Here is a 20,795-nt window from a genome sequence, read left to right as displayed (position 1 = left end):
GTGAGGAATAAATGACAAGCCCAAAAGAAAAGACGATGAATATTTCCTTTGCCGGGAGCTACAGTTGGAGGGGAACTTTCAAAACTGCCAACTGCAATATCTGATTAGACTCAGTGAAGCTGTCAATTCACTCCCAGGCACTGCTTTCTGACCCACTTCACCTGTCAATGATTTGGCATCCTATAATTGACGTTTCCAAAGACAAGACCCCCCCAAACCCCCCGCCCCCCCCCCCCAAGTATTCTTCAAACAACCAGCAGCAGTGGGCCAGCACCTGCCCCAAATCACTGAGACAGCACAAAAAACTTCCAGCAAAGACATAAAAGGAATGCCAGGGGGGGGGGGGGGGGTAATGTCCCCCCCCCCCCCCCCCCCCCTGTCAAAAGGCTCAGATGTTGTGACGACCAGCTGGCAGCCTGAGTTTCATGCATCCATCCTGAAGGATGAGCCACAAAGCTTGCTGCCAGCGGTTTTCACTGGGGCTGCTATCTTTGTTAGTTTTGTAAAGACAGTTGTTCACAGGGAGGTCTGTGGATTATTCCTGAAAAACTCAGTCTTTCTTTAAATGTCTTTTTTTTTAAATGCTTTTAGGTTCACAAATCAAATTCCACTTCGTAGGCACGGTCGTGCTCTGGGCTAAATGCCAGCGCTAGGACACCATTATGACAATGCTAACATGCTGACGTTTAGCAGGTACTATGGTCACCATGTTAGATTAGCGTGTTAGCATGCTAACATTTTGCTACTCAGCACTAAAGCACAGTTGTGGCTGATGGGGATGTCATTAGTTCTTGCAGGTATTTTGTCATAAACCGAAGTATTTTTTGACCTGATGATAGTTCATTTCATTTCAAGATTAGTGAAGATGTTGCCCATCTGTTGGCATTGTCACTAAATGTCACCATGCAAACATGTCAACCTGCTGAAAAGAGAAAAGACAGGTGTTCACCCCCCCTTAAGACTTTACATTACTATCACCTGGTCGGAGCTATGAGAGTTTAAATGGAGAAGGGCTCGCTTCAGCGGGAGTCTTGTCCCTTCTGCCAGAGATGCTCACAAGTCATTGTTTGCAAGTCCAAAGTCAAGTCTTAAGTCTCTCACAGTTGTAATGTACTTTCTGTCATCTGCTGCATGCCATCCGGTCTGCTCAGAACACCATACAGAAAGCTATAAGGAATTCAAAGCATGCACTGCATCGTCACTCCTTTATCAATTCAAAAAAAGAAAAGCTGAAAACTTTCCTTGAAAGTAAATAACTGTATTTTGCCCCCAAAAATCGATCTGGACTAATGTTACTGAGAGTAACAGGAACATTAGCTTACATTTTAATAATGTAATAATTAATAATGTAATAATTACCAGAGCTTATTTTTCAACAACAGTGAGAGTGCAACCTTGTTTACAGTGGGTCTCCAATTTACAATCTACTGTAATTCAAGTCCCGGTCTCTGCCCTCTGCCATAGCAGCCCTGAACAAACTGCCTCGCTGACACTGTTGTGAGCTGGGATACTGAAGGATCATGAAAGTATTCATGTCGACTTTATGCATCGTCTATATCTGTTTCTGTGTTGCACTGGCTGGGAAACAGATCTCCCTCTGGGACAATAAATCTAATTCTGTATCCTCTGGGGACCATGAATAAAATGTCATGGCAATCCATCTAGTTGTTGTGATATTTTGGTCTGACCGACACTGCCATCCCCACAGCAATGCTGCTAGCATGGCCAACAACAAATAACAAAGCGTCAATTATTAGAAAAAGTAGCAGGCTGTTGCAATGCTTACAAAGGAATTATAACGCTGCTGTGGGCTGGCTAATGGTGTTCTGCCAAATAAAGACAAAACTATCCTCAAGGCTCCCAATCTGCATTCTTGGGAGAATATGTTTTTTTTTTTTAATTTGGTTGAGCTGTCCAACTCATGTCCACTGCTCGAATCTCAAGAGTACAGCTCGGCCTATTGAGGCTGGCCGGACTTCCTGCCAGGCTGAAAGCAGCTTGTGTTGCTGTCTGAAACAGCGAGGCCCCAAAAAACAAGACTTTCTTGTTATGATGTGTTCATCCATGACTGAAGCCTTTCAATGTGTGCATAAATTACAGCTCCTCGTTTTAGAAACTGAATGACCTGGACGATGATCACGAGTGAGAGCATGTTTGACATCTGTAACAGCGAGGCAACATGTGATATCCTTAAATCTGATGTTTCTTCAACATTTTGCTCTCATGGAGAGTAAAACAAATGTCTCTGCTGCGCCCTGAGGCAACATGTTATCATGCACCGTGATCAGATACAGTCAGGAGAACATTCTACCTTCTTTACAGCTGCTCGTTACCACGACATATATATGGTTTAACGGTATGTGAATAACATAGAGGACGTAAAAGGAGAAACGCCACTGACACTTGATTGCTACTTTTCTACATCCTGTTCAGTTACATTAGCAATAAGCTGATAATGTTACCTTGTTTTACTTGTCTTGTCAATAATCTCACATTTGTCCAGTAAATGTGCTAGTGAGGATGAACACATATTCTCCTCTGTTCTTCTGTTTTTATCTTTTGTCCACCAGAGGGCCACCAAGATTTAAAAATGTGGGTTTACAGAGTAAGGTGTGGGCCACCTGGACAATGTTGGGGGTCAATCAATTCCCCTCCCTGTCATATTTTAAATGTTATAGTATATTATTTTCATCTAAAAAAATAAAATAAAAAAGAACATCATTTAAGGATGATGTCTGAATTTGTGATTGGCAAATCATTGTGCAATATATGTTCTGTTATGTTGAACATCACAATGATGGATTCAAAATGGGATTTACAAATCAATTTACTGTAAAAACAAAACCTGTTTTGGGTTACTGTTGTCAGATATGCAGGGAGTGAAGACTCATGTTCGGACCGCACCATGGCCCATTAAAAAAATAACCTCTTTCTCTATTATGTTTCTAAAGCACGAGAAGCAGTTCTGCATGTTTCATACGTTGACGAATGATACCTGCATTTTTTTGGCTTGTATCCAAAAGGCTGAATGCACTTATTGTAAGTGACTTTGGATAAAAGCGTCGGCTAAACAAATGTAGTGTCCAGGGAAATTCTAAATGCGCTTAGAAATATTTTAATGTGACCTTGCAAACCTATTCAAAATATAACTATATGTCACGTATTACTGTAATACCACTCAGGGCCAACCAGCATCCTCAATGTCTGGCTCAGTTCTCAGACATCTTGATACAATTAACTTAAATGCTATTCAGTTGGAATGCATGTAGACCTTCACTATCACAAATCGTGTCATTACTGTAAGCAGCAAGCACATGGACAATGAAATGGAACATTAACAAGATGAAACCATGGTTCCAGAGTCTGCGTGACAGCTTTAACCAGTTTAAAGACATTTAAGCCTCGGCCATTTCATCTACCGAGTCAACCAACTGTCTGCAGCCTATGATGCATGATTCTCATGCAGTTGTGCGGAAAGTATGGTGTAATTATTATGATGTAATCAGTAAATGTCTTCACAGTGTGTAGTAATCTCCTTTTCTTAAACACAATCTCACACACTTTGCCCATTGACAAGGACATCCAACCTTTGACCCTCTGTGACATCATGGAAAATAACGTGTACAGTCTGCATCACAGTAGTGTGCTAACGAGGTGTGCCTTGTAAGCGTCTAGTGCTCCAGGACCGGGCAGGGGCGGTGTTGGTCTGGATGCACGCTCTGTTAAAAACCGGAAGTATCGACTCTGAAAGAAAAAACACCATGTATTATTGTATTTATTGAGAAGACAATCTCAGCTAAATCTCAGAGCTAAATCACTGACTTTTTAGTTGTTTTAATTTCCTTCATTAAATATCCAACATGAACACGTTGGCATCCAATCAGTACAGAGAACAACGCGCTCCCTTTTGTAAATCCATCTAAAAATGATGCCGGTGTTCATCAAAAGATGAACACCGGCAGGTTTACCGGTCGTTGTTTAGAAAGGTTGAAAATAGATTCGATTAGATTAACATCAGTGTGCGTGTGCGCGCCCATGCGTCGGCCGCTCCTCCACTGCGGGCGGTGCAGCAGCCGGGCCGGAGGGGGAGTGTCACCAACTGGGAGTATCCCGGGCCAGAAGCACAAACAGCGGCTCTCCGCACTCCGCCGCCCCGCCGACTCGACGCCTCTCTGCTCCCGCTGCAGCTCGAAGCGCCTACCGCGGCTCAGCCAGGTCCACCGTACACCCGTCCGTTCGTCCGGCACCGATCACAAGCTACTACGCGTTCAGGTACGTGAAAGGCCGCTGTATTCAATGAGACAGCGAGCTGTTGCACAGATTGCGGGGCGGTAATGTGATGCCTTAATCGGAGCAGCAACGAAATGTACCGTTACTTTCCATCCGGACTGGAGCAAAGGTTTGAATAATAGACTGTAATGGTGAAATGCTGCGCTTCTCTCTGCATGTAAAACGCATTACTTGGGGTCTCGCGCTCATTTAAAGAAGTGCAAACAGCTTTTATTGTCAAAAGTGCAACGCAGCTGCTGCCATATATGGACAGGCAGTGTAAAACTCTGCATGATGACTCAAAAATGCTGTGTGTGTGCCTCCACTTACACTTGTGGCCTCCACTTGCCAACACTCTTCCTGGACAGTTTGGAGTGAGTTCATGCGGACATGAGGTGATCCCAAACCCAATGCAGCATCCTCTGTTTTGCTGCAAAAAAATCTCAGTAAAAAACTAAGATTTTCCTCAGCAGCTGTAAACATGCTCCTCTCTATTTCGGGACATCTATGGTTGCCATAGAAGCACACAACCAAACAGCGGAACTGTCCACTGAGGAAGTTAGTCACTACATCCCCTATGTGGTTATGAGCAGCTGTGACGAGTGTGTGTGTGTGTGTTAGAGATACAGGCAGATCTTTGTTGGCCAATCAGAAAGTTTGTGTCACATCCACACTCGGCTGTCAGCCGGACAGCGATTACAAGAGGCCCGAACACACCGACTGTACCGCTCCCCTCTTCAGATGTAGACGTGCTGTGTGCACGCTTTCTGTCCAAGGGTTTGAGTGTTCGTGTGTGAACATATTCTCCATATTTACCTTTAGGTCTCAAATGAAATTAGAAAAACGAACGTAATGGGGACATTTTTGAAGCCTGAGCTTTAAGGCTCCCCGCTCACCGTTCTGTTTGTCAGCTGCTGGAGCCAGAAAATCCAAAATTGATGAGACTGTCCTCGCATGGAAAATGACAGCATAGGTCTTTAAACGATATTTAATTGTAAACACAAGTTCTATTTACATCTCTTGACAGGCAGCCTCGTGCGGCTTATGCTGTCATGCGATGACGGTGCTCCGTTTCCTCTCTCGGTAGCAAAGGTGGAGGTGGTGTGACTGGAAAAGCGTCAGGGAGGAGGTGGATGGATGTTTTGGGTTACACACCCAGTAAAGATTGGTTCACGTAACTACAAATTGAAACATATGACACACCTTACCCACTTAGTTTCAGTTGATGTCAGATGTTAACCATCAGGGTGGCACTCGGAGTCATGTGTTGGACAGTTACGTGGCTCGTTGTTGAGTGGGGACATTCACAGAAGACCTCACACATTCATTCCCTTCTACACGAGACAGCAGCTTTCAAAAATAGATGAAGTTAGCGACCGAGACCACGAGTTGTTGTGGAAAATATTGACAGACACTGTAGTTAAGGACGGAAGTTGTGGGTTTCTCCCATTGACTTCAATCGTCAATGTTTTTCCAGCCGAGGAAGAAAAAGGCCACGCCTCTCACTCAAAACACACACCTACTGCTAGCTGCTTCGGGTTTATACGTGTGGGGCAACGGTAGAAACTTTGTATCCTTTTAATTGTACCACTTTGCAAATTGTTATACGCATGCATATCTGTTAATAAGAGTTTACAGTGTCGTCAATCTAAATCAAACACTCATATTGTGTTGAATATGCTGGTTTCAGATAAATCCTTCCCTAATCAAGCCTCTCCTTTAATACGCGTCCATATATCAGGTCGGTTATTTACGAAGTCATTAGCAGCCATTTTGATTGTCGTAGTCTGACACTGTGTAAACAGATGAAAGGGAAGCAGAGCGTAATCGGTCCTGCCCCCGAGAGGCTGAGAGAAGCATACGTGGAGAAAATGAGTCATCAAGAATCTCTGCTCTTTAAGGAGGAATCTCTTCTTTGTATCCCTTTTCTTTACCATATGACTCCACGGGTCAAGTGCCGAAGCCTCAAGGGAAGGCAGACACAAAGGGAGGCTGGTGAATATGGGGGAGGGGAGCGGGTAGCTGAGGTTGGAATGACACTCACTCCGTGTTTGTCTGTAGGTGGGGGGCGGGGGGGCGGGGGGGCGGGGGGGGGGGGGAGCAGTGACTGCAGTGAAGGGAGCCGGAACTGGACGAATAGCTCCGGCTCTGCAGAGGTGCAGCAGGGCGGCCTGCAGACACCATCTGCTTTTCCCAGCATGCCAGAGAAGCACTATCCAGTGGTCATGTGACCAGTTCTATTTAAGCTGTCTGTGTCTGTGTGTGTGTGTGTGTTGAGTCAAACAAACCGCCCCTCCCCGAGTCACTTAATCCAACCTCGAACATTTAACAGTTAATGTTTGCTTGTTTTCTGCAAATGCAGCACATTTAATTTGTAAAAAACAATAAAAACCCATCCTCTAACCTTCTCCCTCACTCCTGACAGATTGTTTGTTTCTTGTTGTCGACCTTTTGTCACAGTTGTTGTCACATTTTTAAATATGGGCTTTGATTTGTCAGTGTGAGGTGAACGGGATGCTGCGTATCCCCTCTGATGTTTGCTTTATGAAGTGGGGGCATCTAACTGTGGGAGAATAAGGCGGCTTTGATGCGCAAAGACTGACGGAACATTCCTCTCCATCAGACGAGAAGATCTCAGTCAAAGGCGCTCATAGTTATTTCGTGCCACAGAAACAAAGGCCTCCAGAATATATGAAGCGATATCTTTCAATGTGTGAAATGCTTCTCAGTAAAAGGTGTTCGGCTGCTGATGCATGAAATAGACTTCTTAAATTCGTCAACTTTTTAGGATCTGCTTTCAGGATCTGTTTTGCGACAGGTTCTCCCGTACTGTATGTTTGCGTCATGAGTACAGTTTCAGGCGTTAATACGCCCGATGTCAACTTCAGGGTTTCAAACTGAAGCGTGAATGAGGATCCCCATGCTCAGCTCAGATCTCTGCACGCAAGCTGTTCTCATATAGCTGGGTGTGTCAGTTTAAGTCAATGGAAGGTTGTATATCAACTCAAGCACAAGTTACTGATTTATTTCCGGTTGTCAGGGAACAGGAAGTTATTGCCTCATCTCACCGCTGCCGTTTCAGATGGTTCCTCAGATATTGAGGAAGTAGTTTGGAGGACGCGGTTAGCTGTCCCACTTTAGAAGCGTTTCAGCATTTGAGATGTTCAAACCATTTCCCCGGCTTTCAGGCTTGATGCTAAGCTAGGCTAATCGCTTCCTGGCTTCACCACTGACAGCTCAGAGTGGTCTCAATCTTCTCATCCAACTCTCCCAAATCTTAAACTCTTTACCTCAATTTAAAAATGACGACAACAGACTCCATACCTATATACGTTGAGCAACCTACGACAAAGTGCTCCGGTGTAGCATTGCATACTTCACCGTTAAACACACAGATTCTGGTTACCTAAAGGGCTGAACCATCGCATCTTCATCATCCAGTCCACTATGTCCAATAACCAACAGGAACGTTTGCTGATTCTTTAGATTGATCTGATTGAAGCCAGACGATCCACAGTTGAAAACGGTATGTGTCAGCGTTCAAAGTTTCCACATCTCATCATTTCCATGTCCCAACATACCAGCGCTCAGTGTTTTCCTTGTGAAAACCCTTTGAATTTATTAAGTGTAAACCTACTTCCCTTAAAGCTGCTATTTATCTGTTGGCATCTTTGTTTCCAGGCTTGACAAGTTCGGGATCGCACATTTTTAAAGCTCGCTTAAGGCTTAGTTAAACCTTCCTGTGTGGCCACAGAGGCTGCAGATTTGCTTCTCCATGTCTGGAAACTCCACCAGACGTCTTTAGAGCCACTGTAGGAAAACTCAGCTTTCCACATCATCCGTCAGGTTACGTTGATCCCAGTGGAATCACCCCACTGCCTCAGTTTCTCTCTGTCTGGCCAAACCTGGACGTGTGATGCAAGCTCAACCGGTGCATGACCTCGCATGACTCAAGGGTACCCATTTGTTTCGGCTACTTTTATTTGCTGTTTTGACTGAGTGCACTGCCAACTGATTTAAACTCCTGTGGCTGTGCGTTCTGTGGGCACCTCTCATGCACGCCAGGCATACATAGCACTGTGGCCCATTGTGGCTTCATCATCCTTTTCTTACTTTTGATGGCCCTGGATGTTGATGACGAGGAGCTCCTGTGCCTGGAATAAGTAAAGTTGTTGTTGTTCTAACAGGATGTGGGGTACCTGTCCCTCATAAACTCTATAGTCCGACACCTGAATGCATTAGTTTCCTTTCTATCCAAAGAATTCATCTTCAAATCCTCCAGCCAGGTGTCCCCGCGTGCCGTTCTAAAAATCAGGAAAGCCAACTGTGAAAATGGTTCTTTCCGAAAGGATCCGCTTAACTTTTCCAGGCTGAAACATTCCATGGCTGAAAAAGCACTGCACAGTGAGTCTGTTATGTAAGAGGAGAGCCGAAATAGCGGGGGGAAAGGAACCCCACATTTGTCGGGCCAGTTCCATGAGTGCTGAGCCACTTCACTCGTCCAGGGTCAGGAGCAGATTCCTGCCGTGTTTGTGGGCAGACGGCCGCCTATAGAAGAATGGGCAGTTCTTGCTCCAGTGTGGATGTTAGTCATGCAGATTGAAAGGCAGCCGGTCCAAACTGCATTCCTGTGGAAAAGTGCTGTGTTCATTCTGAACCGCACGACCTCCTTAAGAACATTGAGGGGTTGAATGTCTTATAAGCAATGTCGTCATTCAAAATACAGGAGTGAAATAAAGGATAGAAATGCACCATGAAGGCGCACAGAAGCCCTTTTCAGGTCAGATTCTGATTCGGGAACACTGCTTCCCTTCAGAGAAACTGTTTGCTCTCTCTCTCTGTTTGCTGTGCGAGCGATGAATACGCGGTGTGGAGTCAGCGTGGTTCAGAGTCTGCTGCAGGTCGTCCTTTAATCACGAGGTTTGCTGTTTGATCCCCGGCTCCTCCTGCCCGTTATGACAAAGTTATGTTTACATTTTCTCATTATTACTGAAACACGCAGTGTGTATCCTGGATTCATTTTAATGTATTGAATGCATTTCCTTCCGCATGACTCATTTGCAAAGCCAACTTCCAGAAGAAACTTGTTGCAGTGAACTTGTTAGCTTGTTAGTGGATCCAAGTCCACTGTTCACTCTCTTTTGGCTCCGTCTTTGGTCTCCACCAACCCAGGATTAAAAGTGAGCATCAAAAGTAAAAGCACGCCAGAGTGTTCCCGTATTAGTCCTGATGTACAAACATAAAAGAAGCTTTTTAATGGTGGAGGTGATTTGGGTAGGTTAATTGATATTAATCATATTTTATCTTAAATGTTAAATGTATGCATTTAAGATTTTAGCAACTAAAGATGTCAAACACATGTAGGGGAGTCAAGAGTGCAATATTTGCAACTTAGCTGTGAAGTGTAATTACAAGTATTTTCAAACATTTGACATCAATACTCGTACTTAGAGTAAGTAAGAACAGGGAGCGCCTTTTCACCACTGAAACTTTCTTTTATAGAAATTGTGCAAATATGAAGCGTAACACACATTTATGAAACTCATGTCAAACAATCACTTCTTTGTAAACGATCTAAGATCGACGTGCAAACCAACAGGATCAGCTGACGGCCTCGTTGTCGATTCATAAACTGTTGTTCTGCAAACAGCTCCCAGACGCTCCCATAACTAGAGGAATTAACAGGATGCTCAACTCCAATCTTAACAATCCTAAACGTCCACACATGCTGCTGAGAGGCCAGCGGGTTGTAATCCAATGCAGCACAGTCAGACGCCCACACGGAACTCTTGGAGCGCCACACGTCCTAGAAATGCTCTCAGACACAGCTGAAGTGTGTGGTATGTGTGTGTGCATGAATGTTTATGGATTTGGTTGCGATTGGACCGCTGATGTGTTCATTAGGGCTGTGCTATGTGACGTGGGGGACAACGTTATGACGGGTTGAAGAGCAAAATGTCTGGTTACACACCACTCTCCTATAATCATACACGGGGGTTCTTTCGCCAGTTATGACTACGCCTGAGTCATAACTGCCAGGACTTCCTCTTCCTGTTCTGGAGGAAAGCAGTGACTGACCCTGCTGTACCACTAATATCTAACTATAACCCTAAACTTTATCTTTGTATCCATGGAAACAACTCAGCCTTAAGGGGAGCGGCTTTCCAGAGCAAACATCTCACAAAAGGGAAGTCCCAGTCTCCCTTTTTTTAAAGTTTATTCCAAAGCTCCACGACTCTCATCCGTCTCACATTTTAGTGCTGATCCGGAGGGTAGAATCACAGCGTGCTGCTACGGGAACACTTGTATGTTGAGGCCCGGTCAGTAGAAAAGCAATAAACATCAGGTGTGTGTTTATTTAGGATGGCAGCGCACCACCCACAGTTCGAGCTGGCCGGACAGAAGCCGGGCCTCCAGGTGTGGAGGGTGGAGAACTTCGACCTGGTGCCCGTCCCCGAGAACCTGTACGGGGGATTTTACACGGGAGACGCCTACCTCATCCTCAACACCATCAAGCAACGCTCCGGGAACCTGCAGTACGACCTCCACTTCTGGTTGGGTGAGTGCAGTGAGACGGACCTTGTGATGCGTTACTACAGAGAAACAAGCAGAGGGGAAGGAAACATTAAATATGCATTTGTTTTTCGAAAAGAGGACGTTAGATTGAACGCTAATTTGCAGCATTTTTCCTTCTGTGATTATTGTCTTTTTGTAAAACTGTACTCTAAAAAGTAAATCGGGAATTCACTTATGTCATCTCCACCAAACAATGAAAAACACAGACAAGATACTTGGGAGAATGAAAACAATGTCTACTTCAAGGCAGCACAAAACAAATCTATGTTTGAAGCAAGAATGTTTTGCATGTGACGTGTTGAATCTGGTGGGATGAGAACTGAAAAACATGTTGGCAAAAGCCTTCCGTCGCCTTCCGTCCTTTAATTTAGAAAAACAGACGACACTGTCATGAACAGACAAAGCTGTGTTCACTGCTGCCGTTGTGTTTCCATGTTCCCGCTTTAGATCAACGGCTGTAATTGTGACAAGCCTTATTTCCTGGCACAGATGTGCTTTGTGATCGAACTTGAAAGGCCGACAAGGATGCAGCGGAATTTCATAGCAGACATTTTTTAAATGATCTAAATGATGCGTTTGTGTCGGTACAAGGTGGAACATTTGGCACCATTCGGCATATACAAACAAAATGTCATTCGTGGATTAAGTATTTAGATCTTTAAGTAAAAGCAACACGTTAAAGTTCTGGAATCAATGTTTAACTTAAACTGATATGTTATCTGCAAAATGGTATAAAAAAAGTCATAAAGAATGACCCCTTTATAGTGCAATAAGATATCAGGTAAACTTCAGTGAGATGTGTTTTGTTTTTATTCCCTAAGAAGTAGGATCATTGAGGTGAATTTAATCTTTCAGCCATGTTATCATACATGGTTTTCACTGGACAGACGGAGACATAAATGTCATTGTCACTTTCAAAATAAAATCCAAATTGACCTCAGGGTCAGACTGGTATTTAGAGCAGCTGGAACCTAAAGACTGGTCCTGTAGCGGAGCTTTGGAAGAAGACAGTTTGTCTGATTGGGTCGTTTTTTTAAGGGTTTCACTTAAAGCAAACAGGAAAGCGAGAAGCTGAGTCGTGTCTTTTTTATTGATTTCATGTCCTGTTATTTAGCTTCATTGATCATGGAAACAGCATTTACCAATAAACCGGATTTGATGCAACATTCCCACATGCGGCTGAGCTACTGCGTGCGACCAGGAATAGAATAATGTTGCATGTATTAATGTGTCTGCTGGGATCTGACCCAGTGCTGCTCCCGCACATCGATCTCCTGACTCACCGAGTCCTCAGCGAGGGAATCCGTCAAACACATGACGTAGCTCTCTGGGTACATATGACTGCTGAGACAGAATGAGGATGGGGGGATTAACGTGGGGCACGTGTGTGGTTCTTCTGGTTCAGGGGATTTCTGCTCCCAGGATGAGCGCGGCTCGGCGGCCATCTTTACAGTCCAAATGGACGACTTCCTGGGGGGGAAACCCATCCAGTACCGCGAGGTCCAGGGACACGAGTCCAAAACCTTTCTTGGCTACTTCAAGTCTGGAATCAAATACATGGTAAGATGGCATGTTAATAGCTGCAAAACATCTGCATTCATGGAATGAGATGGTTTGTGGGATTTCTGTTCTTTTGTTTTGGTGCATTTTAAACCGAAACGTAAAGTTAAATGGGAAGTATGATCTGTTTACTGACATTTGTAAGGTTATCTTTTGTCATATTTTACACCTAAACTGCATTTTATCAGTTAGTATCCATTAGGATAAAAGAGCTGTTAGAGTCTGTTATGACACTATTATTTCATACATTCTGCCATTATCTAAAAATGTATAAAAAGCATTTTTAAAATTGAACTTGGAGCCACTTTTCTTAAAAGGCGTGTATTTTGCTTTGAAACGCAACTCTTATCTTACAGAAAGGGGGCGTGGCGTCTGGCTTCAAGCACGTGGTCACCAACGAGGTGGTCATGCAGCGGCTGCTCCAGGTCAAAGGTCGCCGTTCTGTCCGGGCAACGGAGGTGGCGGTCAGCTGGGACAGCTTCAACCAGGGAGACTGCTTCATCCTGGACCTGGGAGCTGTGAGTCACACACAGCAGATCAACCTTAGGGATACATAATCCGACGGCGTGATTGCCACTAGTAGACATTCACTACATGGCCGAAAGTACACATGGCGTGTTTGTAAAACATGTTTCTGCAGTTCAGCTCTCTTCACTGTCTTTGCAATCTGCTCTCCTTGTCGCTCTACAGGAGCTCTACCAGTGGTGCGGCTCCCAGAGCAACCGCTTCGAGAAGCTGAAGGCTACGCAGGTTGCCAAGGGTATCCGTGACAACGAGCGCAGCGGGCGGGCCCAGGTTTACGTCTGCGACGAGGGGATGGAGAGAGAGGCGATGATAGAGGTGAGATCAGTGAGTCGCCGGAACAAATGAAGTCTCAAACCGAGGTCTGAGTTCAAACGCGAGCCGCTTCTGTCCTCAGGTGTTAGGAGCAAAACCGGATCTGCCTCCCGGAGCCTCCGATGACATCAAAGCCGACGCCTCAAACAGGAAGATGGCCAAACTCTACAAGGTGAGACGAGTGTGGCAACAACCCAGACACACACACCCAGACACACACGCGCTGTCTTTTTCTCTTTCATTTCTCTCATTCTCTATTTTAAGTGAGAATGAAAAGAAAATAAAAATCTGTAAAAATGTGTGTGGTTTTGTTTTGAATATCAGATCAGGCCAAAAAAATCTGTTCAATTCAACTTTATCATTTTACTGACAAACTATGAAACATAGTCTCGAAACACAAAACATGGCAGAACTTCACATCTCCACTTATTGATCATTGTCAGTGATTTCATGGCAGCTGATATTTACCAGGTGGAAAAGCCCAGGACAACCTGCTCGGACACCCGGTGCCTCGAATCAACCTCGCTCTTCTTTTGCCCCGATGCAGGTGTCCAATGCCAGTGGAGGCATGTCCATCGCGCTGGTGGCAGCGGAGAACCCGTTCGCCCAGAGCGCCCTGGAGTCCGGCGACTGCTTCATTCTGGACCACGGCTCCGATGGCAAGATCTTCGTCTGGAAAGGTGGGTGCAGTGCAGATCATGCCTCCATTATTAAAAACCTTGTTGGGTAGTCAATTCTGAGCAGTCATGGCGAGTCCAGGTTGAATTAGATATCATAGCCAGGTCTCTGAAAAACTGTAATTTAGGATTTGAGCTGTAGTGTAGCACATCGGACATATAAAGAGTTTCAGTCCAGCCATATTTTCTGTAAAATGTGGACTAATTTTACACTTTGTAAAAGGTTTTTGTACGGATTCATCAAACAGGATACAGCTGTGCTAATAAGTGAGCTTTTGAGGTGCTGTTAGGCAGATTTGATTCACCTTTGAAGAGAGACAGGCCAGCTGTTTCCCACTGCCTCCAGTGTTTATGCTAAGCTAAGCTAACCAGCTGCTGGCTGTAGCTTCATATTTACCATACAGATATCAGAGGGGTATCGAAATATCCCCATTCATTTTAACTCCACTTCATTCATGAGAAAAATGAGATATTGTTGCTTATTTACAGTCATAGAAGTCACAAGTTAGAGACTATTCTTGCTGACAATTCAAATGACATGATCAATGATCAATCCAATTTGTTTTGTTTTTAACATATACTCTCACTTGATTCAACAATCCGTGCCTCCTCTATCTTTTCTTCCAGGCAAAGACGCCAACATGGACGAGCGAAAGGAAGCGATGAAAGCAGCGGACCAGTTCATCAAGAAGATGGGCTACCCCAAACACACACAAGTCCAGATCCTGCCGGAGATGGGCGAGACGCCGCTCTTCAAGCAGTTCTTCAAGAACTGGCGGGACAAGGAGCAGACGGAGGGCCTGGGCGTGGCCTACATCGCCAACAGCATCGCCAGGATCGAGAAGGTGCCCTTCGACGCCGCGGGCCTGCACGACTCCCCCGCCATGGCCGCCCAGCACGGCATGGTGGACGACGGCAGCGGAGAGAAGCAGGTGAGAGGACTGCTTTTACTTTCCCCATCTCAAGTTTTCAACTTTCAAGAATTGCAAAAAATTGTGGAATAAGATCAAAATGAAGCGATGACATTTTTTGGACAGAGATGTATGTAAACTGCAACTGGACTGGTTGGCCGAGGCAGTAATTCCAGTTGTCTCTCGACAGATCTGGCGTATTGAGGCGTCCGACAAGGTGGCGGTGGATCCGTCCACACACGGACAGTTCTACGGGGGAGACAGCTACATCATCCTTTATAACTACAGTCACGGGGGCCGGCAGGGACACATTATCTACATGTGGTGAGAATACGAGAGAGAAACCGTTCGGATAAAGCTGCATTATAGGCAAGCTTTATCTGTAGAAAAGTAAAGCCTGTCGCAACTGTCCGAATTACAAAGCAGGGTGTCTTCGAATTATAAGAGCAAAATACAAGTTTGCCTGAACCAAACAAGAGCTGTGAAAAGAGGCCAGTTTGAGCCTCTTATTCTCTTCCGTGTGATGACGATGCGTTTAAACGGTCTCCCAGGCAGGGGGCGGACTCCAGTCACGATGAAATCGGGGCCTCTGCGATCCTCGGGGCCCAGCTGGATGACGAGCTCGGCGGTGGTCCTGTGCAGGTGAAACACGCGGCTCCTTTAGAGGCTTTTCATCTTCATCTCATCCGTCATGTTATTGCAGTCTCTGTCGTCCTCTGGCTTACTCAGCGCTCAGTCACCTCTTTTCTGATCTTTATATCCTCTAACCCCCCCCCCCCCCCCCCCCCCCACTGTGCTGCTTCCTCCTTGGTTTCCGACCTTTTCTGTCTCCAGGTTGTTGGTGCTCCTATAACCACTCAGGTATTCTCCCTTCCTTCCCTGCTCCTCATCTTCACAAAAGGACTCGCATGATTTTGTCCAGAGCCAGTTCAGATTTTCTTATTTTCCTCACAAGTAAATGTGAATAACGTGATTTTTAAAAAGGGCCTGTTGTCCTCAGTTAAATACAAACAGGACATTCCGATGTGGATGTTAGCAGGAGTTTACCCCCCCCCCCCCCCCCCCCCTGTCGAATCCACATAAATAACAGCCCTGTTTCCAAACTCTGCCCTGACATGATCTCAGTGCAGCATCGTGACTTAACCTGTCGATGAGAGCTCATGTTAAGAGTGTGGGAAGAACTGTGGGGATCATTAGCTTTGAGCTATTTAGCCCTGGCTCTGTACTCATGTGAGTCTTCATTCATTTCTGTGGTCTGCATTCGCACTTCACTTCTCATGTGTGTCTTAACTCTGCACGCACAACCTTCATGTTCATGTTGTGTGTGTGTGTGTGTGTGTGTGTGTGTACTGTGGCATGACTGTGTGTGTGTGTTCAGTCAAACTTTGAAGCATGTTCTTATACAGAGTGAGTACATCCAGTGTGGAAACATCTGCAGCTGTCACCTTTTGCGTGTTGCAGATGTTTCCCTTCGCTCACTGTCAAAGTAGAGAACAGCTGTTTTGCACAGATCTCAACACGTTTGTGCTCTTTAAAATCATGCTTGAACTTTAACTTTTGGAATTTGACAGTTTTTTGTGTGGTAAAGGCACGATGTGTTTTGTGGCTTTGTGGGGGAATGCGAATGGTCGCCGACTTTTAGCAACCAAAACAAGTTATCGGAAATTTAAAGTAAGACAACAAAACTAAAATACAACTTTTGTGCCACTTAGAGATGAGAAAAACTGCCTGACAATAAATGCCGCTGACTGAGAGGCAGCTTCATATCATACCAGAGGATGCACAAAGAGTGTGTAGTTTGGAAGAATCATCGATGATTATTTGATAATTTCTCCATTCTCTCAGAATAAGTATATTTGGCTGATTTGTTAGGGAGGAGAGCTGGCAGCCATAGATATTTCTGAGAGAAGCTGCAGACCAGAGAGACTATACTGTGTTAGACACAACCTGCGTCATCGCTGTGTCCTGATTCCACAAACTCTCACCATCTGGTGGCACAGACTGTGGCTTAGCCCCATGCTGCCATCTTGTGTCCGTAGTGGGGACTGCAGCAGACACGTCTGACATATTGTTGACGCGTACTTCACGAGACACAACAAGGGACGATCTGTCTGATGTGATGTGGTTCGTCAAAAACGCATGACGTACTGTTTGAAAAGCATCTTACCATTCTGGTGTTTTGACTTTGCCGTTTGTGCACCAGGTGAGGGTGGTGCAGGGCAAGGAGCCGGCTCATCTGATGAGTCTGTTTGGAGGACAGCCCATGGTGGTGTACAAGGGAGGAACGTCCAGAGAGGGAGGTCAGTCCGCTCCTGCGGAGACGCGACTGTTCCAGGTGCGCTCCAACTCCGCAGGACACACCAGAGCTGTGGAGGTAAGAGGACACACGTCATGATTAGATCTTCTTCCTCCGTGCCATCGAGCTCCTTTGTTGTCCAGCGACTATTAAAATCACATCAGTGAGCCACATGTTCCTTCATTATGATGAACACACACACACACACACACACTGTAGTTTTAACTCATTCCAACAAGCACCTTCCTGCTGCTTGAAATACTCACTAGTTTAGAAAAATAGTCCCCAACAAAGGCATTATTTATTCCTGTTTCATTAACCTTTCAAAGAGCCTTTATTGAATTTTTTTTAGAAATGGGATAATTCTAACAATAAGGAAAATATAGAAAAACTTCATCTCACTCCATAAGTAGATTTTATTTTTACCATTACAACCATATAAAGGTCCACAATCAAATCTGGTTGCTGTCTAACTAACATACAAGTGCAAGAATTTGGAAATTAAAAGCTGCATGTGTTCTGCATGTTAACCCAACGATATCTACACATTCCCTGCAGCTTGACGCAGTGTCATCCCACCTGAACTCCAACGACGCTTTTATTCTGGTGACCGCCGGAGGCTCCTTCCTGTGGGTGGGCGTGGGTGCCAGTGACACAGAGAAGCAGGGAGCCCAGCAGCTGTGTGACATCCTGGGAGTGTCGGCCTCTGAGCTGTCTGAGGGAGGAGAGACTGGTGAGGAAGAGCGATGAACGCGGAATAACAAGTTCTCTCCCTTTGAAACCCACTACCAGTTAATATACTCCCGTGTCAGTTGCAAACTGCGCTCAAGCTGTTAAAATAGCGCTTTCGTGTGCAGCTCGATAGTTTTCTTTTTGTATCTCAGCTAAAGTAGGTGCTTGTGTTCATCTATCTTGAAACAAAGGAGACTTGGTTGCATCACTCCTTTAGATGTTATCAGCTCAAGAAGAAACTGGATTCTCTGCTCACAATTTGAAACAGAAGACCTGAGGCTAAAACACAACAGAGTACATTTTTTTAACTGGGACCGAACAGAACAGAACTTCAACATTTTATTTCTGCGAGCTTTTGCTGGTAGTGTATCGACCTCCCTATTCAAAATCCACGCAGTATTAAAAAAAAACATGTTGGAAAGAGATGCGTGTTGGTAATGGTAGCTACTTTTGGCACTTTTAATCATCAGGAATCAAAATTCATAATAATTAAAGAAACAATAGATTTTGTACTTTCTTTGTACATCTTTAAAGCTGCACTTATCAATATGTAATACATCAACAATGGATCACATGACGTAGTGTGAAAGGAGTTGCTCGTAGGTCACAGGGGTCTTTAGTACACTACCAGCCCACAGACACAGTTAGCTACTAGCTAGTGAACATAGCGTCCAGCATTTAGCGGCTAAAGAGACAGTTTTCTCATGGGTTTAAACCAGAAGAGTGAATATAGTATTCTATTAGTATTATAGTGTATTCATCAGACGTGACTACAAATAAATGCTGCTGCGTTGCTGCCGTGTAAATAGGCAACCGTATGCTAGTGAGTTAGCTGTAACAACTTAACAAGGTGGCACTTTGTCAGTTTCAGCTAGTTCTTCTGTCCCTTTAGTGACCGACATATCCATTAATGCAGCTTTAAGGATAGAGTTTGACATTTTGAGAAATCTGCTTATTAGATTTCTTGCAGAGCTAAATGAGAAGGCTTGTATCAGTGTCACATGTCTGCTAAATGTGAAGCTAGTCATTAGCCTGCTAGCTTAAAAATAGTCAAACAACAATGTGCTGTTTACCTTCTGACAGTGCAGCTGTTTCACCTGGTTTCTCCTGAATAGGTCCTTTTCACAGTAACAGTTTTGACATGTCATGGCCGGGTAAACAGGTGTAATTGAAAAACTGAACTACGGTCCCATTCTCATGTCAAAATGGCTGCTGTGAAAAGGGCCTGTACAGCCATGGTTTTCTGTATTTTTACTAAGCTAAGCTAAGCGAGCAGTCTCCTGAATGTGGCTTTACATTTAACTAACAAGTTTACTTCTCCAAACCTCAAACTGTTGCTCTTCAGGTATTTAAATGAGTCCTTCCTGTTTAAATTAGGGATGGGCGATACCACACTTTTTTTGAATTGATATGATACTTTTTGACACAATTTTAACAATACTGATATACTGGTCATTTCTTAAATGGGTATTTAAGTTTTCAAAATAAGTCATTTTTAGAAAAGAGGAAAAAAAAATAGCTCAATTAAGCCATTAAAAACAAATCACATGACGCATAGGGCACATTACTTTGCTAATATATGTAAAAAATATTTTACAGAAATTATATAAAGTTATGAATAAACAAACAATACATTATTTTAAAAATATATATTATTCTGTTTGTAAAGTTTGAAGAAGTTACTTTTGTTGCTGCTGTGTCACTTTCTTGTCACAAATAGTGCGTCTTGCTGAATTTCATATCTGGTGAAGAGCAGCCACACAGACGTTTCCTTTTTGCCTTTCTCTCACATCTGTTGTGAATGTGTGCGACTTCCTGCAAGTTTCTGATGTCACATGGTTTCTACAGTCATGTGACACAGGGCTTGCGAGTATCGATCTGCCCATCCCTCGTTAATATAAAAACTATGATAACTTGAAGTGTGTCTGTCCTCTTTACAGATCAGTTCTGGGAGGCTCTGGGAGGAAAGGCGGAATATCGCACTTCTACCAGACTCAAGGACAAGATGGACGCCCACCCACCCAGACTCTTCGCCTGCTCCAATAAGACTGGAAACTTCATCGTAAGTCTTTGGTGTGAGCTGTGAGTGCTGCTGCACGCCTTTTAAAGGAGAAATAATATACAGCTCCACTGAATCCTTCTCCTCCTCTCAGATTGAGGAGGTACCCGGGGAGATGACCCAGGAGGACCTCGCCACTGATGATGTCATGCTCTTGGACTCCTGGGACCAGGTAAATAGCGTTTAGATGCGCCATACAGATGCAGAGCAGAGTCACCGCAATGAAAGGAGCAAATATCTATAAAACTCTCCCATTTTTAGGTGTTCGTCTGGATCGGAAACGAGGCCCAAGAGGAGGAGAAGACTGAGGCGATGGCATCCGGTAAGAACATTTTTGATACAATCCTGTTTTGATTCTGCTCGTTGAGCAAACACACATTATTCTGGCGTGCGGTTGTGATTCAAGCGCTAATTTGGGTTATTCCTCATCTTGCTCAGCGGCCCGTTACATCGAGACGGATCCGTCCAACAGGGACCGCAGGACGCCCATCATCAAGATCAAGCAGGGCTTCGAGCCGCCCACCTTCACCGGCTGGTTCCTGGGCTGGGACCACGAGTACTGGACCAGCGACCCCCTGGAGCGCGCCATGGCCGAACTGGCCCTGTGAGATCTCACCAACTCCATCAGCCCTGACCTTTGACCCTGCTCCCCCCCCCCACCCCCTGCAAGCACTGAGCTCCAATCATGACTTTGTTTTAGCCGCCTGCACCCAGAAAACTCTTAACTTTTAGTTGTTTTTGAGCGGGATGCTGGTCGATGATGTTTTAATTCACTTTGTCTCAACCAATAGCAATCGAGCTTTAACAGATACTCAGGCTTCCTGTAGGTTTTGCACTAAACACAGTATGCTTCTTTTATTAAAGCCAACTTTTTCACA

At 44.7% G+C, this 20,795-nt stretch overlaps 1 protein-coding gene across 2 annotated transcripts; it reads left to right on the top strand.

The window, feature by feature from the left end:
• Positions 1 to 4,101: 4,101 nt before the first annotated feature.
• gsna (gelsolin a) lies at positions 4,102 to 20,793 on the top strand. Of its 2 annotated transcripts, XM_079289849.1 has the most exons (17): positions 4,102 to 4,272; positions 10,632 to 10,828; positions 12,251 to 12,405; positions 12,762 to 12,923; positions 13,096 to 13,245; positions 13,325 to 13,414; positions 13,790 to 13,922; positions 14,547 to 14,851; positions 15,021 to 15,154; positions 15,382 to 15,472; positions 15,665 to 15,691; positions 17,034 to 17,204; positions 17,685 to 17,859; positions 19,799 to 19,920; positions 20,012 to 20,089; positions 20,179 to 20,239; positions 20,356 to 20,793. In XM_079289849.1, the coding sequence occupies exons 2-17, from the start codon at positions 10,633 to 10,635 to the stop codon at positions 20,523 to 20,525; spliced, it is 2,220 nt and encodes a 739-aa protein (XP_079145975.1). In that variant the 5' UTR covers positions 4,102 to 4,272; position 10,632; the 3' UTR covers positions 20,526 to 20,793. The 2 variants fall into 2 exon arrangements, with proteins under 2 accessions (XP_079145975.1, XP_079145976.1); XM_079289850.1 differs by lacking the exon at positions 15,665 to 15,691.
• The last annotated feature ends 2 nt before the right edge of the window (positions 20,794 to 20,795 follow it).

The sequence above is a fragment of the Melanostigma gelatinosum genome, assembly GCF_949748355.1.
Source record: "Melanostigma gelatinosum genome assembly, chromosome: 18".
Taxonomy (NCBI): Eukaryota; Metazoa; Chordata; class Actinopteri; order Perciformes; family Zoarcidae; genus Melanostigma; species Melanostigma gelatinosum.
The sequence above is the reverse complement of the archived record's forward strand: the minus strand, read 5'-3'. Positions and strand labels throughout refer to the sequence as shown.